The sequence below is a fragment of the Budorcas taxicolor genome, chromosome 10, assembly GCF_023091745.1.
Source record: "Budorcas taxicolor isolate Tak-1 chromosome 10, Takin1.1, whole genome shotgun sequence".
NCBI lineage: Eukaryota > Metazoa > Chordata > Mammalia > Artiodactyla > Bovidae > Budorcas > Budorcas taxicolor.
In genome coordinates, this window is record NC_068919.1 from 21756655 (window position 1) to 21784206 (window position 27552).

A 27552-nucleotide genomic window follows, 5' to 3' on the forward strand; every position below is an offset into this window, starting at 1 on the left:
TTACTTGCTTTGGTAGTTTATGGAGCCAAGTGAGTTACTCTTTACGTTTTGTCAGGGAAGAAGACACTTAATTTTACTTAATCTTGTTAGAAGAGGATTCCTGCCAACAGGAAGTCATACGTAAGTTAAGTTATCCTTTGACAGACTAGAAAAACCGGGGAGCTTTTCTCTTACGTACAGAGCTCTCTTTAGTATGTACTCTGTATCCATGACTTTGCCTGACCTCCTTCACCCCTCTACATATTCCCACATGCTGAGCCCTACACTCCCTCCCTGCCCCGACCCAATCTGTACTTGCAGAAGCTTCAGCTGATTCGGAGGATGAGATGATCCATCCCGAGGGAGTGGCTTCCCTGCTGCCTCCTGACTTTCAGAGCAGCCTGGAGAGACCAGAGCTGGAGCTCAGCAGACATTCACCCAGTACGTATCTCCTTCCCCACTGCGCTGTTTTAACAATCTTGTGTAGTTGGTGGGGGGAGGTAGGTAGACCTCCTTTCATGCTAAGCTTCCATTAAAGTCTCAGGGCAGTTCTGTGACAGTGGTATTTGACGTCTGTTTTTCATGGAAATTATGTCCTTTTTGAATTCTGCTTTCACCTCAATGTTGTGTTAACCTCTTAGAGTATTTTATAAGGCGGTCTGATTTTTCTTCTCACCTATATACCTCTCTAACTTCCTGTACTGTACCTCTGAATTTAGCAGGAGTCACAAGTCGTTTTCATCTCTTCACCAGTTGTATATATTCTGTGTCCCACATCCAGTCATACTCCCAAATGGACATCTTCAGTTTATTAATTCATTCAGCAAGTTTTTACTGAGTGTCTGTTATATGCTAGGCATGTGCTAGGCACATGAAATATCGTAAAAAGACAAGTCTCTGCTATAATGAAGCATACAGTCTAGTGAGCAGATGGACATTAAACAAATTATTATATAATTAACTAGAGTCATGGTGTGTGCTGAGAGGCAATGTAGAGTATTATATGAGCATATTACAAGGAATTCAAACCTGATGTGTGGAATTGGTTCAGGCAGGGTTAATTTTTTCACATTTTAGAAAGCATTTTGCACCCACTTTTGCATAGTATCTCAAACAAAAATCTGTAAATACAGCCTTTGTCTTCTAGAAACTACCTAAGTATACCTTTAGGAGAACATGTATATAAGACATGTGGATAGTAGGTAGATAAAGGAAGCCAGTGTGTAAACTAACAAGTATTTTGAATAATTATTAATGTTAGTGGTCATGGGGACAGTGATCATTCCATATTTTTAATATTTTTAGAATGCATGTTAGTTGTCAGTGTTCCTTCTCAAATAAAAGTTAGCCAAAAAATTATGTATTGAGTTCTGCTGTATACATGTCTCCATGCAGGAATATGTGGTGGGGTGTCAGCACCTTGTACAGTCTGTTAGGGAGAGAGAAGACAATCACACATAAAGGTAACAATAGAAGATGGTATGTGTTAAGTAACATACGAGGAGTACAGACACACGTACTGTCAGAATTCGAAAGACGAAAAATTCACTGAGGACCAGAAAGATGATAGAGAGCTTTATTAAGGAGGTGTAGTATTTGAGCTGACCCTTAGAATAGGTAGGATTTGAGCTGGCACAGAAAAGACAAGAAGGTATTTTTAGGAAGGAACAGAGGCACAGGAATAGGAATGAAGGTGATATTTAATTTTAAAGGTAATGGAGGAACCATTGAAACTGCTTGATGGGAATATGATCTGATAAACTCTTTTGAAAAAGAGAGAACCTCTCTCTGGTCTAAATGTAACCTGAAGTGAAAATGAGGAATGTCCTGAAATAGATGAAGGTTTAAAAAGCAAATAAATATTTAGAGTGAAGATGGTGGCTAGTCTATTCAGTGCTTTGAGTCATCAGAAGGACTATGCCTGTGGCTGTAATTGATGAGGGGAAAGAGGGGGTAGGTGAAAGGAAAGAGGTGAAAAATTCGAAATGAATGTAGTAAATTGTAGAGGGGTTTGGTGATTTAGTTGCTAAGTTGTGTTTGACTCTTGTGATCCCATGGACTGGTAGCCCGCCAAGCTCCTCCGTCTATGGGATTTTCCAGGCAGGAATACTGGAGTGGGTTAAAATTGTACGGTACAACTAACAATTGCTCTGTGTCTTGTTCAGTATACCCTGTCCGTAAACTTTTCAACCTCTGACCTTGGCTAGAATATGAACTTCATTACAGATGGGGCATAAAATGTGGTCAGAGTCCTAAGTGGAGTGGTAGTTTTGGAGTTCTAGCAATGCTTGGTTGGATCAGTAGTAATGCCTGGAATTTACCCAGAAGTTAGGTTTGTTTCAGGTATACAATGTCAGTCTGCCATAGGCCAGTAAACTATTAGGATTCCAGTTTATTTGTTAGCTTTGGATGTTTGGGGTTCCTTGTTGTGTAACATTTGGATTAAGGTTCCTAGTAACATACGTTGTTAATCAACAGTGGCACCTGAGGATTTTTTTTTTTGGATATTGTTTTTTAAGAATATGAATTCCTGGTCCCTGCCCCAAGAATCTTAAGGAGTGTAAGTCCTGAGACCTTAAACGTTTTTTAAAAGTCTGGTAGTTCTGTTGATGAACTCAGTTTATGAATGACTGCCGGAGTCCAACTCCAGCAGGCAGGGATTCAACCTGAAGAGATGAGCGGCGTCGGCGATAAGACAGCCTCTCAATTTTCTATGGACTGCCTGTTTATTCCAAGTTTAAGATTCTCTTTTATACTTTTACAAAAGCATTAGGCCAGAGGTTTGACATTTTCAGTTCCCCCCTCCCAGATTTATTATCTCTATAAACCGTTGTTGCTCTTCAGAGTTCCTGCTTCAGTGATTCTCTGGGAATCAGCCTTATCATCTATTGTCTACCTTCTCTAATGTGTCCTATAGTTGACTTGTGATTACATTGTAACTCATGCTACATTGCTCAGTTTACTACTTATCTTCCTAAGTCCTGTTTGCCCCTAACATCCTGAGCTCACTATCTCTTAAAAAGGCTTCTAGCTATAGTGTCTCTAAAAATTCCTGACTTCTATAAGCTATAGTAAAATACGCTAACTTTACAACATTCCTTAAATCTTTAACTTCTAACTGTTTTAATTATTTCTAAGCCCTAAATTCAGTAAACTCCTTTGCCATAAACATTGTCCTTGCAAATAGGCTTCAGATATCAATCTCTCCCATGGCCTCAAGCTGCGGCCTATGTGCTCATCCTGGAACACTTTTTTATAAAAGTCCTTGAACAAATGTCAATGATTAACTTTATGAATTATTTTCAGAGCAATGCTGCAGAAGGCTTGATGCCTTCTCATGCTCCTCTCAAGAACAATAAGCACCTTAATATTCCTTTTCAGTCAACTCAGCTGACGAGAGGAAAAGACAAGTCAGAATTACAAGGCCTAACTCCTTCATCCTGGGAACCATGCCTGCGGAATGAGGAGAGGGGGCTGGGAACCGTGCCTCCATTTTGTCAGTAATGCGTAACGTGGCTCCCGACATCTCCCCCTTTTTTATTTTTTAGAGCATAGGTATGAAACTCAGTAGATAGAGCAGAGACATTTTGGCTGACTATTCTGAAAAGGCACGGGGCCATTACACAAATCAGAACTAACAGGCATAAGCACATGGCCGCATTAATCATTATTGTAGAAAAGGATCCATGGGAAAGATACCCCTCCAGATTTTCAAAGAGGCAATTAGAAAGCCATTGAAAGGAAAAGTCAGACTCCGCCTGCTTCATATTCTAAATATCCTGGTGTAACTTAGAAATGTCAGTACTAAAATCTGAATGATTTCAGACGTGTAAAATATGATTTCTAATGTGTTCCTAAGAGAGCATGGACTCATTCATTTGTAGAGGGGTAACGCACATCCATTTAAATTCAGCATGGCACCTTAAAGACAATTTAATTTTTAAATTTGTAATTTCTTGCCCTATAAGCAGGACTGTTTCTTCTAAAACATTGACCTTATTTTCTATTTTCTTATCTATAATTTCCTGCATAGTAAGAGCTACGGAGACATTTTTGGACAGCTGATCGACAAACGAGGCCGTATGCACTTCTTTTGACAGGGCAACAGCTGAAACCGTAACTGATGTAATTATGGCAGTCAAGGCAGTTATTCCCACAACCAGAGCTGCAATGAATCTCTTAGGTCGAGAAATTAAGCCATTAAGTTCATATAAAACTTTCAGTGCATAATCATCAAACCATTGTCCCTCTAATTTTATAGGAACCATCAGATATGGTGGTTGCTTTACAATCATCACAGCCTTATAATTATTATAATCATTCCCATCAACACAATTTGATATAAAACAATTCACATATATAACATTGTAAACAGTTTTTCCTTCAGAAACTTCCAAATCACACTGATTTCTGGCCCACAAAAAGGCCTAGGGAGAGTGTACGCAGGCCTGTACAATATATCTTTGTTCATTTAAAGGTCTGTGTAAAATCACAGGTGCCATGGCAGCCAGTGCTCTCCATAACTCAGGCTGCATGGGACCCGTTCCGTCAAAGCTCACTAGAGGAGGAACCCGTCCATTGGCATGCCACCTAGTGATCACTAAAGGCATAGGGAGAAATGAATTATTCCATGTGGACCTATAAGGCTCTACATAAATCAAGCCCCGTCGTTGATTCGAAAGATAGGGGCACCCCCAGTTGGTCAGAAAATGTCTGGTGGCAGCAATGGGAATAGATAACTTTATGGCGTACATGCATTCTTTCCAACGAGGAAAGCCAGAAATTCTGCTTATGCTTTCCCAAACCTGTAGTCCTTGTTCATCAGAGTCCAAAGTGGGGAGTGCACAGCTCAGATAGTCCTTTAAATGAGGGGCTGCCTTTTTTAAGGCTTCAAGTAGTCTTTCTTGCACCCCCGGCATCAGCAGCTATAAAGACCAAAAGTCTCTCTTGCCATCGCTTCTCGGAGAATCACTGAGCATGCCTTTCAAGGAAGTGCTAATGCATCCATTCAAAACTGGAGCTACTTCTTGTAGAGAGGAAGGTATGGCAAAGCAAACAGGTGGATAAATGGACACGCCTGAAAAATTGAAGGGAGTGCTGACTGCTGTTTTAACATTATTAGGATAGATGGAAGCCCCACCCAAAAGAAGAGTATCATTAACAAAAACACGAATGGGCTCATTCATCCAATCAACAGGCTGGAAAGAAGGTGAATTAGGCAAATAGGCTCAATGAACTTTTCCTGCGCTGGAGGGCCTGACAAGCCAACACAGCAAGCATAGCCACAAACATTATCATAGGAGTGGCCTCATATCTCCCCCTTTCTATTAATTCTTCAGCCTGCTGAGCGAGATGTTTTAGCTGGCCCCACGTTGGTACCGTGCTGGAAGTGGTTGTTTAAGTACGATGACGGCGACGAGGTGGGGCAGAATACTGTTGAACTCGATCAACATGTCTCTCCTGAAGCGCCAGGCGCCTGAAGCGATGTACTAGCAGTGAAGCCTCAGGCGAAGGGTCACTCTCCCTTTGGCGTTTCCTTGGCTCCCTCAGGTTTGGACTCGACGAGCTTCTGGTCTCCCCATCTTTCCTCGGTCCCGGACTCCAGGCCTTCAGAGATTTTAGTAACCTCAGGGGTCCAAACAGGAGAAGTAGAATCCTGTGGAAGCACACAAGCATACCCTCTCCCACAAGTTAGCAGTGTATCTGGCCCTTTCCACTCTCCTGTAAGGAGGTCTTTTCACTAAACTAGAGGCCGAGTCGTAGCCCCTTCAGGAGTCCAGTGTCTCGTCATTGCAGTCTGTCCCTGTGTGTCCACATTTAAATGATTAATTACAAACCAAGCATGGTGTAAAACATGATATGGAGAGGAATATTTAAATTTTCCCTGTCTTAATTTAGCTATCTGACTTTTTAAAGTCTGGTGTGCCCTCTCCACTATGGCTTGGCCTTGGGGATTATAAGGTATTCCTGTTGAATGTTCTATGGAAAATTGTTGACAACATCTCTTAAAAGCAGCAGAAGTATAAGCTGGGGCATTATCTGTTTTTATCTGTTCAGGGAGTCCTATTTGGGAAAAGCACTGAAACAAGTGCTGAGTTACATCTCTTGTTGCTTCACTTGATCTAGCAGAGGCTGTAATAACATGAGAAAAGGTATCTACGGTAACAACCACAAAGGACAGGTTTCCAAAGGCCAGGATATGAGTTAACGTCCATTTGCCAGAGAGCGTTAGGCCTAAGGCCTTGGGGATTTACTCCTAATGGTGGAGATGGATTAAATGTTGGACAGTTTGGACATAACTATTTGTCTAGCTGCTTCCCTAGGGATATGAAATTCATACCTTAAACCAGCTGCATTTTGAGGATGAATTTTGTGAGAATTTTTGGCCTTGTCAATCTTTTCATGTAAGTTTAAAGCAATTACTTTAGTTAATGCATCTGCCAAAGCATTTCCCTCATGCAAAGGGCCGGGCAAACCAGAATAGGCTCTAATATGTCCCGCAAAATATTTTTTATCTCTATGTTTAATCTCCTTCAGTAAATCAGATAACAAGGAGAAGATGGTAGTTTTATTTTCCGGAATATTAGCAGTCTCAATATGAGGAAACAACCCTACAATATATCGGGAGTCAGTCAAAAGATTGAAGATACGGTGTCTCAAATGTTGAAAAGCCCAAATAACCGCCTTTAACTCAGCTCTCTGGGCTGATGTCTCTTCAATTACCTGAACATGGGATTTTCCATCAATAATTGTGACTGCTTTACCATTAGCGGAACCATCTGTGAAAACTAAAATTGCCCCTTCCAAAGGTTGAATAGAAAATTTCTTCAGAAAAATTACTGGATGTGTTTTCAAAAAATGCAACAGGGGGCTTGAGGGTAAGTGAAACAAAATTTGACCCCTGAAATCTATCAAGGCAACTTGCCAATCATCATTATTTTGTAAAAGAAATTGTAATTGATCTTTATTGAATGGAATCACTATACTTGTTACTTCTCTTCCAAAAAGTTTCACACTTCTTTTTTTACCTTTTATAATTAATTGTGTCACCAAGCTGGGATAAGATAAAACTGTTTTTCTTGGGGTCACTGGTAGATGGAGCCAGTGGGCCTTCTTGCCACAAGCATCCTGTAGGTGGATGCTCTGTGGCAAGAATAATTAAATCCCATCCTCTGGTAATATTAATCCTAATTAACTGATCATTTAAAGCTTCATCCACTTTAACAAGAGCCGACTCTGCCTCACTAGTCAACTTTCACTTAGAACTGGGATTAGGATCACTTTTTTAGCAATCAAAGGCTTTCAGTCTGCAGTAGTCAGTTTTAAATGTGGGCATATCCAATTAATATCCCCTAATAATTTCTGGAAATCATTTAAAGTTAGTAAACATCTCAGCTGCAAAGGGGCATGACTCATGGTATGGATATTTAATACCCTCCCTAAATAAGAAAAAGGAGGATTTGCTTGTATCTTATCTGGAGCTATCTTTAAACCCCAGCTTTTCAAGGCCTCAATCCAGATAAAATTTGTTGTAACAAGGTTCTGTCCTTATGAGCTGCCAAAATATCATCCATATAATATATCAAATATAGATCTTTATACTTTGCTCTAACATTTTGCACCACTTGGTCTACAAATTTCTGACACAACGTGGGGATATTTTTCATTCCCTGAGGCAAAACCTTCCATTGAAACCTTCTATAGGGCTGTTTAAAATTAGCTGAAGGGAGACTGAAGGCAAACCGCTTACCATGTTGGACAGCTAGGGGAACGGTAAAGAAACAATCCTGTAGATCTTTTAACTATCACATTATACTGAAAAGCACAGCCACTGGGGAAGGGAGGCCCGCTGCAGGGCCCCCATGTCTTCCATAGTTGTATTTATAGCTCTCAAATCTTGTAACAGTCTTCATTTTCCTGATTTTAATAACAAAAATAGTATTCCAGGGGCTATTAGAAGGCCATATATGGCCAGCTGTCAGTTGTTCCATAACTAAATCCTCAGCTGCCTGGAACTTTTCAGCTGTTAAAGGCCATTGCTCCACCCATACCAGATCATCAGATTTCCAGGTAATAGGGTTGGCAGCAAGGCAACAGCCTCTAGGATAAATTTGAATATCCCAGACCTTCTCTATTCTTGTTAGGAACCACCTCTAATGGTGAAACAATTTTCTGCTGATCTTTACCAAGCCCCTTATCAGGATTATACCTCATTTGCAGCATTTGATTTGTAACCTTTTCATCTGGGCTATATAAAAGCATCCCATCTGAGATAATATATCTCTCCCCCATAAGGAAAAAGGTGGTGAAGGAACCACATATGGACATAAAGTGCCTTGTGCCCCCTTCTCATCTGACCATGTCAAAATTTGTGAGCTCTTAGCAACCGAGGGCACTGACCCTATTCCTACCGGGCTGGCAACTGGTCAAGCGTGTCGGCCAGGACGAGGGCCAATCTTTTCCAGCAGTGTAAGAGACGTCTGCTCCAGTATCTAACAGCCCTGACATTTTATTCCCTTGAATTAAAAGATCTTTTAAAGGTCTCGGTTCAGTTGAGTTCAGTCTCTCAGTCATGTCCAACTCTTTGTGACCCTGTGAGTCGCAGCATGCCAGGCCTTCCCGTCTATCACCAACTCCCGGAGTTCACTCAGACTCATGTCCATCGAGTCAGTGATGCCATCCAGCCATCTCATCCTCTGTCGTCCCCTTCTCCTCCTGCCCTCAATCCCTCCCAGCATCAGAGTCTTTTCCAATGAGTCAACTCTTCGCATGAGGTGGCCAGAGTAGTGGAGTTTCAGCTTTAGCATCATTCCTTCCAAAGAAACCCCAGGGCTGATCTCGTTCAGAATGGACTGGTTAGATCTCCTTGCAGTCCAAGAGACTCTCAAGAGTCTTCTCCAACACCACAGTTCAAAAGCATCAATTCTTCGGCACTCAGCCTTCTTCACAGTCCAACTCTCACATCCATACATGACCACAGGAAAAACCATAGCCTTGACTAGACGGACCTTAGTCGGCAAAGTGATGTCTCTGCTTTTGAATATGCTATCTAGGTTGGTCATAACTTTTCTTCCAAGGAGTAAGCATCTTTTAATTTCATGGCTGCAGTCACCATCTGCAGTGACTTTGGAGCCCCAAAAAATAGTCTGACACTGTTTCCACTGTTTGCCCATCTATTTCCCATGAAGTGATGGGACCAGATGCCATGATCTTTGTTTTCTGAATGTTGAGCTTTATGCCAACTTTTTCACTCTCCACTTTCACTTTCATCAAGAGGCTTTTGAGTTCCTCTTCACTTTCTGCCATAAGGGTGGTGTCATCTGCATATCTGAGGTTATTGATATTTCTCCCGGCAATCTTGATTCCAGCTTGTGTTTCTTCCAGTCCAGCGTTTCTTATGATGTACTCTGCATAGAAGTTAAATAAGCAGGGTGACAATATACAGCCTTGACGTACTCCTTTTCCTATCTGGAATCAGTCTGTTGTTCCATGTCCAGTTCTAACTGTTGCTTCCTGACCTGCATACAGATTTCTCAAGAGGCAGGTCAGATGGTCTGGTATGTCCGTCTCTTTCAGAATTTTCCAGTTTATTGTGATCCACACAGTCAAAGGCTTTGGCATAGTCAATAAAGCAGAAATAGATGTTTTTCTGGAACTCTCTTGCTTTTTTGATGATCCAGCAGATGTTGGCAATTTGATCTCTGGTTCCTCTGCCTTTTCTAAAACCAGCTTGAACATCAGGAAGTTCACGGTTCAAGCTATAATTTCCTGCACCCAAAAAGCTAGATCACTAGATCCAAATCCTTTGGGGCCCCTAGCTTGAGAAGTCAAGGTTTTTCCTGTCTGATAATAAGCTAAAAGCAAAAGCTGTGCTATTCTTTGATCTTTATTAATTAACAGAATCTACTACACCAGGCACCACCTAATGTTAAAAAGAAAGCGAGCTACATCCTAGCACATGTCCTACAATGCCCTCAGGTAGGGGGCCAGCCACTCCTGTTGGAATCTGAGTAACCAGCACGTCAGGGGTTAATATTGTTGTGGTGGAACTGAGGTCCAGTCCTGCGCTACCTGGGGTTGATTGGCATGGCTTGTCCCTGCTTGGCAGGACATTGCTGGCAAAAATGCCCCATTTGGCCACAAGAAACATTTTCTATTTGTAGAATCCTTTCCATTAGGATTAATCTTTTTTTTTTAAAGCCTGGGTCAGGCCCCCCTGAGGGGGTTTTCTCCAAGGAGCAAGCTCTGTATATTGTGCATGTGTCTGCTTTAAAAGCTCCTTTGTTTCAAAAAAAAAAAAACAAAACACCTCTTTCTCAGCCTTAGGCAATGCTCTGGGAGGCTTTGGAGGCAAAGTTGGGAACTCCTGGGTCCTGGGAGGCACAAGTGGAGGTGGCGGTGGTCGCCTTAAGTCAGAAAGTGGTGGATAAATTTTTAAAGGTTTGCGTAGAGGGGGAGGGGGCTCGCCAGGGTGCCCGGCCGCAGCATCCTGTAAGCCCTCTCCTTCCTTGGGAGGTAGAGCACAGTCTCCCTCCTTTTCTTCGTCAATGGCAGAAAATATGATCTGCGCAGAAGGTGGAGACCCACCACCATCCACCGTTGTAGCCTCCCCTTTAGGCTGTCTAACAGCCTCATGACAGGGGTCTAGGACATTTCTAATCACATTCCACAGAGCAAAAGCATCTAGAGGAACCTTTTCTGGCCCATGCAAAGTATAAAAGAAACGTAGAAATTTAGACAGTCTTGCTGTCCTTACTTTAACGCCTCTCTGGGCTAACATATGAAGTAATATTTCAATAAACATTTGTCTATTCTTAGGTGGAGAGAAACCCATTCTTCTAGAAAAAATTCTTACTGATTCTGTACCCTCCTCACCCTGCCTAAACTGCAGAGGGGTGCCAGCCACCCACAGGTACAATCCTAACCGTCCCGCATTACAATGTCAAATTACTTACTCTTCAGTGTCCCCTGTTCTGGGCGCCACTTGCCAGAGTCCAACTCCAGCAGGCAGGGATTCAACTTGAAGAGATGAACGGTGTTGGCGATGAGACAGCCTCTCAATTTTCTATGGACTGCCTGTTTACTCCAAGTTTAAGATTCTCTTTTATACTTTTACAAAAGCATTAGGCCAGAGGTTTGACATTTTCAGTTCCCCCTCTCCCAGATTTATTATCTCCATATATCATTGTTGCTCTTCAAACAGAGTTCCTGCTTCAGTGATTCTCTGGGAATCAGCCTTATCATCTATTGTCTACCTTCTCTAATGTGTCCTGTAGTTAACTTGTGATTACATTGTAACTCATGCTACATTCCTCAGTTTACTTCTTCCTAAGTCCTGTTTGCCCCGAACATCCTGAGCTCACTATCTCTTAAAAAGGCTTCTAGCTATAGTGTCTCTAAAAATTCCTAACTTCTATAAGCAATAGTAAAATATGCTAACTTTACAACATTCCTTAAATCTTTAACTTCTAACTGTTTTAATTATTTCTAAGCCCTAAATTCAGTGAACTCCTTTGCCATAAACATTGTCCTTGCAAATAGGCTTCAGATATCTGTCCCTCCCATGGCCTCAAGCTGTGGCCTATGTGCTCATCCTGGAACACCTTTTTGTAAAAGTCCTTGAACAAATGTCAGTGATTAACTTCATGAATTATTTTCAGAGCAGTGCTGCAGAAGGCTTGATGCCTTCTCATGCTCCTCTCAAGAACAATAAGCACCTTAATATTCCTTTTCAGTCAACTCAGCTGATGAGAGGAAAAAAGTCAGAATTACAAGGCCTAACTCCTTCATCCCGGGAAGCGTGCCTGCAGAATGAGGAGAGGGGGCTGGGGGCCGTGCCTCCAGTTTGTCAGTAATGCCTAACGCGGCTCCCGACAAATGACTAAGTGAAAGAATAGCTTTTCAGTGTTACAGTTAATCAAGATCCTTGTCTTATACTCCAGCAGCCTCCCATTCATGTCCTGTAGACACAGTCCCAAATAGGAAGAAAGGATTGGTTTATAAACTCCTCCCTGGCTCCCCTTCTTGACTTCTTACCTCCCCACCAGTTTCTTCAGAATTTTCTGCCCTCTATAATCAGAGGTTGCCTGGATTCCCTTCTAGGTCATAACTGGTTTTATGGAAGTCCTTATTATCTTCAGGTTTTTTTTTTTTAAGAAGAGACCACACTCGGAAGATTAGGAAAAATACTAAAACATTAAAAAATGGGCAGTCAGAATATGGATTGATTAGCAAAGGTACGAACGACCCCAAGGGGTTTTAACCAGCCTTTGGCTTACAGAGCATTTAGCGCTTATTCCTATTTCTTGTGTTAAATCTGGATGCTGAGATTCCACAGAAATGTTAGATAAGTTACTTATACAACAAACATGAGTCAGATTTAGGTTTGGCATCCTTTTCTTAATTTCTGCTTCTTATTCATACCCAAGGATACCATTTGGCCGCAGGCTTTGCTGTGATCTCTATAGTTACCTAACTTGGGTCCTGCAGATCCTACCGAGGGATTTGTTTTCCAGGATGAAGAAACTTCCCTCCTATCTGGCCCTTTAACTTTGTTCACTTTAATACATTCTATACTATCTTTGCCCTCCTGAAGACTTCTGGCTTGGAATCTTAGAAATCTTAGGTTCACCCTGGCTTATTTTCCACCCTCTGCTACAGGTGCTCATCTCCTTCACATATCAGTAACATCAGGCTGGAGACACTCCTGTGGCCATGTGCACGTCATAGATGGCACCTTTTGCAGAATCTTGTTTGCTTCACATCAGTTCCTTACAAGGAGCTCAAAAAAATGCCTCATCTCTTTCTTACAGTTCGTATTGCTTACTAGGTTCTTGTTTTCATGTCTGAAGGTCCCTTCCAGCTGTCGTTTTTGTGTTTGTTTTTTTTTGCAAAACAATGATGTCCAGAACTTTCTGAACAACTTTTCTCAGTTTTCCCACATCTCTTTGATGACTTACTAGGCAAGTGCTTCTGGAGAAGGGATTGTCTAGAATCCTGTCACTGCAGTTTTACAATATCATAATAGCATTATGGTCTAATAGAATAGAATGTAGTTTATAATTGATGGAGATAAAGGCTATTTGCTTGTACATACTTAATTTTAAAATCATAACTCTAAAAAACTATTTGACCAGTTTAGCATATTTATGGCTAACTGTATGCATACCTTTCTCCCCCCCTTAAAAATCACATTTATTTATTCACAGCATATATGTGTTTATAACGCTCACTTTTTAAGTTGAAATAAAACAGAGAATGTTTCTTATATAGAATTTGAAATGATAAAAGCAAGTACTTGGGATGGCTAGACCTGTGAATTTTTCCTGTTTATAGTATTTGAGGTGTATTGGAGAATCTCTTCTGTAGGTTTTTCCTCCAGAGTATAGGATTTTATAATTTTAAAAATGATTGTTTTATTACAAAAAGTAGCATGTATTCTTTAGAAAAATTTTTGAAAAACGAGAAGAAAACAGGTGCTTTTATTTATTTGTTTGGCTCTGCTGCATGGCTTGTGGGATATTAGTTCCCTGACCAGGGATCGAACCGGGGCCCCAGCACTGAAAATGCTGAGTCTTAACCACTGGACCACCAGGGAATTCCCTAGGTTTTTTTTTTTTTTAATTGGAGTATAGTTGAATAACAATGCAGTGTTATGTTGCAGGTGTACAGTAGAATGAATTGGTTATACATATATACACTCTTTTTTAGATTCTTTTCTCATAGAAGTCCATTAAACAGGTTTTTAAATCACCATAGTCCCACAAACTAAAAGAGCAGCAACTGATAATTTGGTGTAGAATTTTCCTTTCTTTGTCTTTAGATAGTTTAAGAAATCTGCAATATTTAAATTTCTATCTTCCCTCCAATTTTTTTTTAATTCTTGAGCATCTGGATAGTGTTTTTGTTGGGTTTTTATTTATTTATTTTTTTGAGTAGTTTTAGGTTCACAGCAAAATTGCTAGGTACAGAAATTTCTCATGTGCCCTCTCCTCCTCCCACATATGTATAGCCTCTCTTGTTATCAACATTGCACACCAGAGTGGTACACTTCTTACAGTGTGTGAATATTCAGTGACACATAATAATCACTGAAGTCTGTAACTTGCTTTAGGGTTCACTTTTGATGTACTTATTGTGGGTTTGGACAAATGACATGTATCTATCATTAGAGTGTCATACCAGGGTATTTTCACTGCCCTAAAACTTCCGTGCTCTACCTGTTTATCACTCCATCTACCTTCTGCCTTTTTAAAAATTTCTTGTTAAACTACAATAAATCAGCTTCTTTCTCCTATGTATGCTAAAAAGTCTTTATTCTCTAACCTAGATATGAAATGGTATATATTCAGAGATCCTGTTAATCAAGTGATAATAGAATAAAGTTTTATAAAGTATATGCAGTCTTCTAGTTCATTTTGTAAGTTTCTTTTAGTTACAGAACCCAAGACTAGTTCACTTTAGATTGCTGAAATATAGAAATAAGGGAAAACTTCTCTTCTCTCACACCATCTGCCATTATTTGCACTAGTTTAAATACTGTTAGTGTAGAACAGGTGTTTGTGCATCATTTAAACCTTTTGTACTGCATTGTACCTATCTGGAAAGTAATTATCTTTAGGCTGTTTTCTAAACTGGTTCTCATCAATATTTGCATTTCTACTGCATGTAATATTTTAATACTGGTAGGAAACGTAGAGATCTTCCAGCCCCTCCCTTCCATTTTCTGTCAAGACACTGAGACCCAAATTATTTAAGTGATTTACATGGATTGTAAGTGAACATTTTTTCCAGTTTTACTTGGAGCTATTAATTGGAATGATCTACATTAGTGATTTGCAAGCTTTCTTTTAATAGTAGAACTTGTTTTTCTTTAAAATAATCTTACCTTGAGTTCCATATATAAAACATAATTGAGAGAAGGCCTATTTCCAGAGCCCTGTCCAGTAGGCTTGAAGAAGTTTTTAGGAACCTTAGTGCCCTGAAAATCATTTCTCTTAAGTAATCATGAGATTATTGTTGTACAAACCAGTGTATTAATCATGAGGTTTTGGGCAAAACTAGTGGCAATAGGCAGTCCAAAAAAATCAAACTGAACACAATGAAGTCTTTAGCTTTGATTCAGTGACAAAACATTTAACAGAAATAAGTGTACTTTGTGATAGACAGTTTGAAGCCCCTGGTAGTTATTTGTTTGAATTACTTGTAATATGTGAATTGGCTTTGAGATAGTAAAACATTCCAGATGTGCATAGCAGGAATTATCAACATGTCCTGACCTTTTAGGGCTTCATATGGTCTTTTCTTCCATATAGAGATCGGGGAAATTAATATAGATGTGTGTTGACCAGCTCATATGGTTTGATTGATTGATTTTAGAAAGCAGTATTATATGAATGTTTGTGTTTTTAAGTCTGACTTGGTTTTCTTTCATTTGATAGGAAAAAGCACCTCTATTTCTGAAGAGAAAGGTGAATCTGATGAGGAGAAACCAAGGAAAGGAGAAAGACGATCATCCAGAGTCAGACAGGTAACTCTGTTGTCTCTGAAAGCATCCTTCACTTCTTTGCGAAATGCTTTTGATATCTCCTCCTCCTCTTTTTCCTCAACTTATTTTCAGAGTTGATTTTTCTCTAGCTTTCTGTATAGTCACCTTCTTTGCTTAACATTTTTCTCATTTTGTGTTTCCTAATTTATATCTGCTTTGGCCTTCAGATTTCTGAATGAATATATAAAAATTAAAACTTAATTGTGAAAGTTAGCAGGCTGATCTGTATTTGTAAGGCAGCACATTATTAGAAAACAGATAGTTCATTATCTAATTAAAACCTTAAAGCTGTATGATATGGTGTTAAGTGAACAGAATACAAAAGTATATGTAAGGTTAATTACAACCTTGGAAAAAGAAATAATGGGGACAAATTAAATATATCCAAAAGATCAAAATAATCACATTTACTGAAAATAGGTCAGGCCCGCCTCCCCACACTTTCTAGATGTTCACTTCGCATTTATTTTAAAGCTTGAAGTTAACAAATGAAGCCCTAGCAGTTTCATCATTGTACTTGTTTTGATTCCCATGAAGTCCATATCAGTCACACATGTCTGTTGCCACATTTGCTTTCTGTGTTGCTGAAAGCATATATCATGAGTGTCTCCATCATATGTGTATCTTGTGAGATACTTTTTCTCTTCTGTTGATAGTGAGCAAATATACTTTGAACTGCTGAATATCTTTTCTTTCAGGCAAGAGCAGCTAAACTCTCCGAGTGTAGCCAGGCTGCAGAGGAGGAAGAGGATCAAGAAACACCTTCTAGAAATCTGAGGGTCAGAGCAGATCGAAATTTGAAAACAGAGGAGGAGGAAGAAGAGGAGGAGGAAGAGGAAGAGGAGGAGGAAGAGGAGGAAGATGATGATGAGGGACAAAAATCTAGAGATGCACCAGTCCTGAAACAATTTAAGGAAGAGGGAGAAGAGATACCCATAGTAAAAGTGGAGGAGGTGACAGATGAGAGACCCCAAACTATAAGATCCCAGGAACAGGAGGGGTTAGAGAGAGGAGGGAGAGTTACAAGGTCCCAGGAGGAGGCCCGAAGAAGTCATCTAGCCAGACATCAGCAGGAGAAAGAGATGAAAACAGCTTCTCTTGAAGAAGAAGAAAGAGAAATAAAATTTTCAAAAGGCTTGGAGGAAATATCCAAGTCTCCTTCCCCTCCTCGATTGACTGAAGATGTGGCGAAGGCCCCGGTTGTGCTACAACCAGAACTAACTGCCAGTGAGGAGGAGACTCCCCCACCTTTACTTACCAAGGAAGCATCTTCTCCACCACCTAATACACAGCTCCAGAGTGAAGAAGAAATAGAGCCCATGGAAGGCCCAGCTCCTCCTGTCCTCATTCAGTTATCTCCTCCTAATGCAGATGCTGAGGCCAGGGAACTGTTACTATCTCAGCATACTGTGCAGTTGGTGGGAAGTTTGTCTCCTTTGTCAGGTCCTGCAGACACCAAAGTTGAATCTCCAGTTGAGCAAGTGCCAGAGGAGAGTGTCCTGCCTCTAGTTCAGAAAAGCACACAAGCTGAATCCTCAGCCCAGAAAGGTCTTGAAACTGAATCAGGAAAATCCACTCAAGCACTCCCTCTAAAAATTGAGGAATTCACGCTGGCTAAAGGGATCACTGAGGAATCTTTGGAACAGAAAGAAGGCAGGAGGGCTTCTCATGTCCTTCTTCCAAGCCACAGATTGAAACAGTCAGCTGACTCCTCCTCTAGCCGATCCTCCTCATCTTCATCCTCCAGTTCTAGATCAAGATCTCGCTCTCCTGACAGTTCAGGCTCTCAGTCTCACTCACCTCCAAGATCCAAGCAGAGAGATGCAGCTGGGGCACGTGCTCATGCCAACCCTCGTGATAGATCCAAGGTGGGCTCCAGATCAACATCAGAGTCCAGGTCACGTTCCCGTTCTCGTTCCCGGTCAGCATCAAGCAACAGCAGAAAAGTAAGTGTGGGAGATGTTCTGTCTGTACTGCACTGTTTTCAGCCCCTACAGAGCTTACGATTTCCAGCAGGAATAGAAAAAGGTTCCTTTAGTTCCCAGTTCAGTGATTACTTTTCATTTTGCAGTCTCGTTTTCAACTCACTGGTGGTTTTTCAGTTTGATTCCTATTAATTGTAAAGAAAGGTCAATCTGTCTACCCATTTTTCACTAGGCTATGAACTTCTTGAGGGTATGGTCATACCTTTTTATGTGTATATCCCAGTACCCAGCACCTAACTGGGAGTTAATAAATTTTTGGATAATCTAGGAAATAGGGAAATCACTAAGTCAAATCTAGGGATAAAAAGATCCGAAGTATTAAGCTGGAAAACTCAGTGATCTACTGAATACATACCAAATAAAATAATTCGGCTAATGTGTTTCATTTCTTTAGTCTCTGAGCCCTGGAGTCTCTAGGGACAACAGCACCAGCTACACTGAAACCAAAGATCCCTCTTCTGGTCAGGAGGTTGCAGCCCCACCATTGCCACAACTGCAGGTCCTTGAGCCAAAGGAGAGGACTTCCACCCCATCCTCTATCCAAGTGAGGCGTGTGAGCCAACCTGAGCCAGCTGAAAAGCATGTGACCCAGAGGTTACAGCCTGATCGGGTAGGGTATTATGCCCCCTCTCTAAAGGAAAACAGAGGATTAGGCATGATTTTCCCTTCTGTCTTAGCTAAAAAACTGAAAATGCAGTCTGGATAAAGCTCAGTAGAAATGTAGAAGGGGATACCTGTTAGATTCTACTTGTATTTCCCAATTCCTGGTTAATGGAAGTTCTCTATGAGGCTGAGCATCAGGGTTCTCATCTTCAGTGCTCTTGGGATCAGTTCTTTCTGCCCAAAAGGAAGCCTCTTCTCAGTTCTCTGAAAGAAGAATTCTGATAAAATGTTTGCTAGCACAGAAATTCTTTAAGCAGTATTCCATTCCACTTTTTAAAATTAAATAAATAATAGGGCCGTGTCTGGAGCTGGTACTATATATGTCGTGCTCTGCCTTTTATCAGCTCCATGTTAAAGAAGAGGAATCAAGCAGACTTAAGTACGTTGGCTATGTTTGTTTTGCTGTGTTTGTCCTGACAGGGGAGCCCAAAGAAGTGTGAAGCTGAAGAGGCAGAGCCACCGGCTGCCACACAGCCCCAGACCTCAGAGACTCCGGCCTCTCACCTACCAGAATCAGAAAGGACTCATCACACTGTGTAAGTGATACCTCTCAGCTGGGATATAACTCTCCCGGTTTGGAGGATAGTTCCTGGCTCCCTGGGGTTCTTTGGCTAAATCTTCGTTACATTATAAAACACAAAGGCAGAGCTGTATCTGGACTAAGGCTAGGCTTCAGTTATACTGTCTTGAGAGCTGCCACCAGAACTCTTAATGTAGTCTGAAAAGCAGTGGTGGGAGTAAAAGGAAACCCATTTTCTGGGATCATCTGACCAAAACAGTCAATTCCTTTAAGGAGAAAGCAGGAATCGATTCAGGTATTTTAACTCACATTTGCCAGCTGCTTGTGAGCCTGGGAACACAGTTTAATAAAGGATGTTGAGGATCTAAAAAAAAACAGAAGGGTGCTGTTTTTTAGTTTTTGTGCTTTCTCTGGTTATTAGCTACCATTTTATTAGCCACAGTCTATCCTAGTTACTTTTTACAGTATACAGTACAGCAAAATATGAAGTCCATATCAAGTCAGAAGCTTATCCCTTCTGAGACCCTTGGATTGGTTTTACCATTTATGCAGTTAATGTGAATTTTTTATTCCTTATAAATCTAGCTTTAGAAAATACTCGTATCAAATTAAATTAGTAATTGAAAATTGTCAGTCATTTGTTGAATATATGTATTACAAATTAAGATGGCATTAAACCAAAATTCTTGGCTTTGAAGTCTCATGGGAAATGACAAAGCATTGTGGAAATAAGATTGCTTACCTTTTCAACGTCAGAAAATGTCCTGAGTAGACAGTTGGCCTAACTTTGTTCCATGATTGCTGTAACGCTAATACTAGCAATATGATTTTCGTTTTTATGTATATGTCTAGTAATGTAAATTCTTCTTAGAACTTCAGACTACCTTTTGCCTTTGATTTTGGAGGGTGGCGGGCAGTGACATGATTGATTTATTATCTCTTTTTTTTTTTGAAACCTTTAACAGTAGTTATGTAATCATTATATAGCTTTTGCCTTAGGATATACCCTCGCTGCTGCCTATACTAATATTGTTGTCTCTGCTGCCATCTTGTGGCCATTACATTTTTGGTTTGAAAGCTAAAAGTTCACTCTATTGCCTTTAAAAAAAGGTTTCGTTTTTTCCCTTTTGGAATGGGTACATTATCCTTTGGAAAGGAGTTTTTCTTCTAGGACCTTAAGGTGAAAACCCAGCGAATTCTGAAGGTGTTCAGGATTTCCCAGCTACACCATCGATGAGGAAATGGGGTGATACCTTCCCTTTTCTATCCATCAATCAGAGATAATACCTGCCTTTCCCTCCTCCATCCCATGGAAGTACAATATGTCTTTTCTGTAATGGCAGTTTCAAAGTATGTGTTGAAAACCTGCTTACTAATTGGGTCTGAGGAATTGCTTCCTGTGCACCATGAGAAGCAAGTAATTTTATGAAAGGCTCCTTGCTTACCGTAAAATCCTGTAGGTCTCTGAAATCCTGGCAACAGAGTGGCACTGTATGCTGTTTTAAAGCACCTTATTTCTGGGTTTTTGCATGTAGGTCCAGGGCAAATGAACCTTGGAGTCTCATACAGAGTTTTTCTCCTTAGGTAAAGGTGGCTTTGACATGTATTTTAAGACTGAGGTCATCTAGTCACATTGATTCTGGCAAGGAGATAGCAAATGGCACCTTGGGCAAATCCTGAGATTGCCCATTATTGCCCAGGCAGATTTCCGTGGAGCAGCCCATGGATTGGAAATGCAGTCTGAGCTCAAGAGTGGCTCATACACATCCCTGGTTACCTGCTTTCCTTCCGTCTGCCTTTCAGGTGGTCTTTTTGGCAACCTAACAGAATTACATGCCCAAAACCCATAGGATATTCTGGCATTGGATTTGGTAAATGAGTCTTTGAGAAGTTTGGCTACATGTCTGGAGGCCCTGCTGAATTGATTGACAACACTCCTGGTCTTTCACTCCTCTTTGAGTGCTAGTGTTTAGCCTGGTGATCTCTGGAGCCTGGCCAATTTTAAAAGTGAGATGAAACAACAGGGAGTGCTAAATGAAAAAGACCATTTGTGGCTTAACCTTGGTTTCCCTCTCTGTCTCAACAAGAAGTCACATGACTTTTAAAAAATAGAGCTAGGGCCCATTGATTCAGTAAAGTGTTAAAAAGAAAAATTAGACTTTACTTCAAGGATCTCTCACCACTGGGAAGAGATGACCTAAATTTTTTTTTTGCTGTGGTTGGTTAAATCCATTGTGATTCTGATTGTTTCCTGAGGGATTCTAGTTCCCTGAGGGATTCTAGATTTATGAGGTAAGGGATCTTTTTCATTTCTTGGGGCAGGAATTTGTGAGCCCTCAGTCCTGTTTCATTTGAGCCCTGTTCCAAAATTCGGCCTTGCCTGCTATAGCTAGAACAAAAATTTACTCATATACAGGAAAAAAGGGTACTCTTTTTTACATTAAAAAAATGTATAGAGGAAAAAAGGAAAGGAAAAACTTTGTGTGGACAACTGTATCATCCAGTAGTAGTTAATTCAAACCCCAATTTTCTAAATAAAACCTTCCTGTATATACAAACCTTGAAGGCAGTAGAATTGCTGGGCCCTTGACACTATGTTTAGTTGTCCTTTTGCCTGAATAGCAGGAAGGAAATGGTCCTTTAAACCAGTATGACAGTGTAATTGATACTCCTAAGGGACCTACAGTGCCAGTATGCCTAATGATGCATAGTTTTTAAAAAGTAGAATTTATTGTTATCAGTAGTAGAGTTCACTCACTGAGAAGTTGGTATCTAAGGACATACCCTCTTAAACCATACTCTCCTTGGTTATCTTGGAACTAGTATGCTCCTGAGGGTATTCTGTATTTAAATCTCACTACCAAAGGTAGTCAAATCCTACTGTTATTTAAATTTCATATCAGTCCTCAGCTCTTTGTGAATTTTCTACAATAAAGTTCAAACATAAATGTCTATAGAAATTTTCAATAAGTTCAAACATAAATGTCTATAGAAATTTCCCTTTTCCATTAGTTTCTTTGAATCTCATTCATATTCAGATACAAACTCTAATGTGATGTTATTAGCCCTCAACTAGTTCTGTCCTTTTCTTCTGGGCTGCAAATGCTTTGTTTGCTGTTTAATTATGAGTAGGTATCACGCTGGTGGCTCACTGGTAAAGAATCCGCCTGCCACTGCAAGAGACAGTTTCCATCTCTGGGTCGGGAAAGATACCCTGGAGAAGGAAATGGCAGCCCTCTCCAGTATTCTTGCCTGAGAAATCCCATGGATAGAGGAGCCTGCCGGAATCCAGTTCACGGGGTACGAAAGAGTTAAACGTGCCTTAAACAACAACATCACCCATCCCCAATCCCCATGCAGTTACACTTTCTTTTCAAAGGTATCAGAAACATTTGTGTAAGAACTTAAGTAGTGGAAAAGGAGATGCCTTTTGTCTAAAAGGGACTACCAAGAAATGCTGCGTGGGGCTCTGACACATAGCTAAGGAGACTTTGGGACTAGTCCTGCAAGTAGATTGGGTCCCCTTTTTTGGGGCAGTTTCAGAGTTTCCTCTTAGAAAAGTTTTGGTAATTCTTAGATCCCATAGGTTTGATCATGAGCAAATAGATGACACAAATTCATGTCTCATGAAGGCCAAGGATAGCATCGTAAAATTCTTATTCTTGAAAAAAATGACATAGAATTGCTATTAAAATTCTTTCTCCAAGGAAGCCACTTTTGGAAAGGCGTATTGGCAGCTGAAAGTATTTTAGGACAATTGATGGACAGGGAACATGTATTTGAGGATGTTTGAAGGTAATGTTTCTCTTTAGGGTAATGGTCTTTATGGGAATTCTGTCTAAAAAATATTAAGGAAACTTTTAATGCAGCAATCATTTATTAAAGTATCTTACTTGGACCCACAATGACAACCTAATTTGGATATATTTACTGAACATTTCTTTGTGTTAGGCTCCAGGCTAGGTGTCCCTGACCCTGAGGAACTCTGCAGGGTAAGGGGCAAGTAACCAGAGGGCACTAGACAGTGGCGAGGGCATTAGTGGAAGCAACAAACCAGTTATTGCCTTTACATCATAGAAAGAGCAGTCTGCACTCTGAGGACACTGAAAAGCTCCATAGGTAGTCTCAGATGAGATAGCGGCCTGTTAAACATACATGCATTTTATGCATATCCTTGCCTTGACTTGGGGTGTCTTCCAAACCAGGTTCCTAAGGGCAAATCCTTATCACACTGTTAGATGAGATAGATATTGTTATTATCCCAACTTTACAGATAAAGAAACTGATACACAGAGAGGATCAGAAATTGGTATCACTTGTGTGCTACTTGTGTGAGGTGGGGCTGGGTCCTGGATTGAGCCCTAGGCCATTTGACTCCAGACTCAATCTTACTGAGCCGACAGGGACCACTAAGTGAAAAGGAACTGTGGTGTGATGTATAAACGTGACTGCTCTAGCATGCAGTTGGTGTGTACATTTAAGATTTTAAGTAGCAGGGAGGAAATTTCATTCCTAGCTAAAAGCTCTGTTATTACAAATGAGATAATATTAAGCTTTAGGTTAAGAATCCAGAAGTTTGTTCTAATGTTAAACCTTTACTGCGACTAGGCTACAAAAGGAGCACTTTTGTAGTCAACAGATGAGCATTTTGAGCATCTACTGAGTGCTTTTTTGAATGGGTAGACAGCTTCACATATTACATTAGCTCAGAGATGCCCATGATTAATCATTTCTGTTAAGTTCCCAATCACTTTTTTCCCAACAGATCTGCACACACCCCACCCCGTTCCCAGTAACAGTTCTCTGACTTCCCTTATGTACTCCAGAGCCCTCACTTTGGAGCCCTTGCTCCAAGAAGAGGCCTTCATGCTTTAGGCAAGGTCCCCTTGCCCTGTTTATCTTTTTCTTTTTGGCTCCTGCAGACCCTGGGGCAGGGTGACCTTATTAAAGACTCTGTGAAACAAAGTTGTCTGTCTTCTCTTTAGGGATACCTCTCCCCTCCTTTACTGGTAATTCAGAAAGCACCTCTGCTTATCCTTTCCTTTCATCTCCCTGAAGTAGTAACACGTGGTCATTGCTGCCGTAAGCAGCCAGTTACTATATAGTGATTAGATAGTGCCAAATCTTATCCCACCTTCCCACCTTGAGCCAGCTGATCAGTTTTCAATGTTCCATGCCTGGCCTCTGGGATAGAGGAAGATGGACACCTAAAATATTGCTCATGACCCTCCCCTCTGTCTCTATTCAACTTTGGCCTTGTTACCTTCCTTCTTACCATTTTTTCACTCCCAGTTCTGCTGTTTCCTTTCTTTCTATTCTCTGGAATCTTCCAAGCAAACAGCTGTAACTTTGTCCTCTCCACCCAGCCCCCTCCCCCGCCCCCCAGGAAGACAAGGAGAGAGCACCCTTTCCCTTTGGGGTTAGGCCTCGTTAGCCGTTGTAACCTGAGAAAAGAAGGGAAAGGGCCAGGCCTATTGAGCCAGCAGTGAGCTCTGAGTAGCTTGCCAGAGGATAAGAACCTTGCTCACTCAGCGCCCTCCCTCTCTCCTTTCTCCTCCCCTGCTGCAGCAGGGCCCTCCCCCATCCGCACACACGGGCTGCTGGGTAAGTGGCAAGATGGCTCCCCTGCATGTCTCCGGCTGATCGCCACCGCTCCGCCAGTACAATAGAGCCAGCCACTACCAGCAGCCTGGCCCTCCTCCTCCTCCTCCTCCAGAGAGACCAATCCAGCCGAATTCGGGGTTTGCCGTGAGGACTTAACGCTTATCTCTTAAAATCCAGATCTATTTTAGCCTCCCCTCACCACCACCACCTCTCCTTCCATTTACCATTTTTTGGATCCCAGTTGCTGCATCTCGATTTTCTCTCTCTGGATCGGGTGGCTGGGGAGGAGGTGGTGGGATCTTGGGACAAGGAAGGTGTTTCGTTTTGTTTTTTAAAATTTTTTAGGATTTTTTTGTTTGGTTTTTGTTATTTCTTCCATTCCAGAAAGGGATAAACAGCACTTCCAGGGGGAGAAAAAAAATCATGTTATCAGAAAGCAAAGAAGGGTGAGAGCTTCACATTTCCATGTATCCTTTTTCCCTACCGCCCTAGCCCTCCTCATCTCCCTTCTCTTCCCCTTGGCTTTCATTCTGTCTTTCGTTTTGGTTTGTTTTCAGTCATTCTGCTTTCCCCCTTTGTCCTTCCTGCCTGATTTCTAATTGGCCTCACTTGCCCTCTCTGTGTGGGAAATAGGTATTTTTTGGATGAGCCTTTTCTTTAGATTCAGGCAGTTGAATCTCGTGTTTCTGTGGGAGCCTATTAGCTGGGGGCACAGTTCCGATTTTCTGCCCCCCCCACTTCCCGTGCATCCCTCCCATGCTCTGGGGAGGCTGTTCTGACCTCTGAGTGTCAGGCAGCCTGTCGAGAATGCCGAATTTTCTGGTGCTGGTTATCAGCCTGTGGAGGCTTGGCTTCCCCTCTCTTGAGACTTAGAGAGGGGACCCTGTATCTTGATTTGTTCCCCGCCCTCCCCTCCCCACCCCAGTGTTTGGGTGGTAGTGGGGGTGAGATTAGAGATACAAGTTAGGGATGAAGACAGAAAAAAGAAGTTGGGAAGCTAGTTTATCTGAAGTGAACCTCTGAGATTCATTGCCTGCAGTGGGACCCTACTTGTGTGATTTGGAGGGGTGGGGGAGTGGGTTCAGTGTGGGGGGGGCACCGGGGGGAGGGATGCGTGGTGTGGGGGAGGGTGTGTCCTGACTGGGAGGCCTGCTCTCTTTATCTCTTGGAAGTTGGAATAAGGGAGTGGGAGAAACTGGGCGAAAGCCGAATGTAAGAACAATTCCTACACCTCTGAGCAGGTAAAAGTGGCCTGGTTCTTCTCTGAGCTTTCATACTTTGGCAGTGTTAATTTTTCCTTTTTGGTTAGAGAGAGTCCTTGAAGCTTGAACCCTCACCAGCCCTACTCTCCCTACAGCCCCCACCCCACCATTTTCTCCATTCCTGGTGTCTCCAGATCTGTGGGTCATTAAGCTTTTACCCTAAGCAGTTGATTAAACAACAAAGTTGGGGTCATTTGCTAGAGCCTTGGCTGCTCTTTCTCATCTTTTTAAGGACTTGGGCTTCCCTTAGTTTCTCATGCAGTTTGGGAGTGCCCGTGACCACGGGCTGGGGATGCCTTGGGGTTGTGGGCAAATAACAGTCACTTTTGAGGGACTTTTCAGAGAGGGATGTTGCTCCTCTTCATATGAGAAGAGTACTCTTGTGAATTACCTAAGAGCATTGGAGTCCTGACCTCACATATCACAGCTTTATCCCATCTGGGCAGTGGGAGGATGTGGTTGCTGTGATCTGTGCTCTTTCCCCTAGGGAAAAGGTTGTCTGCTTTTCCATTGGGGCAAAGTCTCTAGTTTGATCTGAAAAGCAGCCCTCCCAATCCCACCCAAGTACTGAGGCATGGAGGTTTCCTTGACCCAAAACCTAACATCTTGTTCTCTCTTCCCCTTGGTTCTTTCCTGCCCCCCAACCAATCCCCATATGACAGTGAGGAGAAGGAGGAAGTGACCATGGACACAAGTGAAAACAGAGCTGAAAATGAGGTTCCAGAGCCCCCCATGCCTATTGCAGACCAAGTCAGCAATGATGACCGCCCAGAGGGCAGTGCTGAGGATGAGGAGAAGAAAGAGGTAAATACCCAAGCCACCTACTGGGCTGGGTGGGCAGGAGTGGACCTAGGGGAAAGAGTAGAATATTCCAGTGATCCCTCTTCCACAGTGGGATAGCTTAAAAAAGGGACTAGGCAAAGATTTGGATCAGGACAGGGCCAAGGGAGAATTCGCTGGTTTAGCCAGGGAGACCCCGTGTGATGGGACAGGACTCCTTCATCCCCCTTTCCTTGTTGGGGAAGTAGTGCAGTTGGGGAAGTTTGTTACCACCCAGAAAGTCAGTTAATGGCCCTTTATCTAAGACCCAGGCTTAGCTTTCCCTGCTGCCTTCTCCAGCTTCTCCCTGTGGTAGCCCCCTAGCTTTCCCTCCTTTTTAAAACATGTTGGAGCTCAGCGCCATCTAGTGGGCTTTGGTGGATCTCCGCTGACCACCATGCTGAGGAATTTTTGTTGCTGATCTGCCCCCCAGTGGTCTTGTTGAAAGATGAAGCTACTTAGAAGCCAGCTCCTGGGGTGATCCCAGAGGCCCCTTGGCTATTTTTGTGATGCCTCAACTTACTTTTCGGGCATACATGTTATTTTGTGTCCTGCACCCAATTCAGGGGGCTTCTCCCATCAGAGCCAGCGAAGTCTTCTTGACTCTTAAAGTAATTAGAGAAAGAATTAGCTGGGTTTGGGACTAGAGTAACAGGGTGGGAGGGACTGTTGTGTGTGTAGCCTTTCTTTGGTGTGTGTTGCGGGGGTGGGGGCCGGTGAAAGTGATTTGATGTGCAGAATATTATTTATTACAAGGTCCTTCTTCCCCGTAAAACTTTGTCCAAGTACCTCATGTACGGTAATCCGCCCGTAAAATATAACCCTGCCCAACTGGCCAATCGCTGATGCCGCCTCTTCCTCTGGACCCAACCGCTGCTACTGAGCTGCCCAGTCAGAGCCGAGTCTGCTATCCAGGTGTCTTGGCCAGAGGGGGGCATGTGTATGGGATCCTGTGATGGGCCCCCTTTTGCCTCCCTGCCTTGCTTACATCAGGGGGCCAAGAAGAGCACTGTTCTGGAGAGACTTGTATTAAGAAAGCAAAAAGCATTTGGAAAGGGGTGGACTTGCATCATCTCCCTCTTTGGGACACCCCAAGAAGAGCTTGTGTCAGTGCTGGGGCGCCTGCCCACACGCCCTTGCCCTTTTGAGGACTGTGGGTTGCCTTGTTTGCTG

At 42.0% G+C, this 27552-nt stretch overlaps 1 protein-coding gene and 1 non-coding gene across 3 annotated transcripts in view; one reads left to right on the forward strand and one right to left on the reverse strand.

The window, feature by feature from the left end:
• The window catches only part of ACIN1 (apoptotic chromatin condensation inducer 1), a 39308-nt gene that overhangs the window by 4102 nt on the left and 7654 nt on the right, over positions 1-27552 (forward strand). For both annotated transcript variants that reach the window (XM_052646135.1, XM_052646136.1), the window contains exons 4-9: positions 301-420; positions 15420-15508; positions 16225-17472; positions 17906-18121; positions 18595-18710; positions 26223-26364. In XM_052646135.1, the coding sequence (XP_052502095.1) occupies positions 301-420; positions 15420-15508; positions 16225-17472; positions 17906-18121; positions 18595-18710; positions 26223-26364 (1931 nt within the window). The remainder of the gene's footprint in view (positions 1-300; positions 421-15419; positions 15509-16224; positions 17473-17905; positions 18122-18594; positions 18711-26222; positions 26365-27552) is intronic.
• On the reverse strand, positions 13505-13576 carry TRNAE-UUC (transfer RNA glutamic acid (anticodon UUC)). Its single transcript has one exon. It is a non-coding gene; the product is annotated as a tRNA-Glu (tRNA).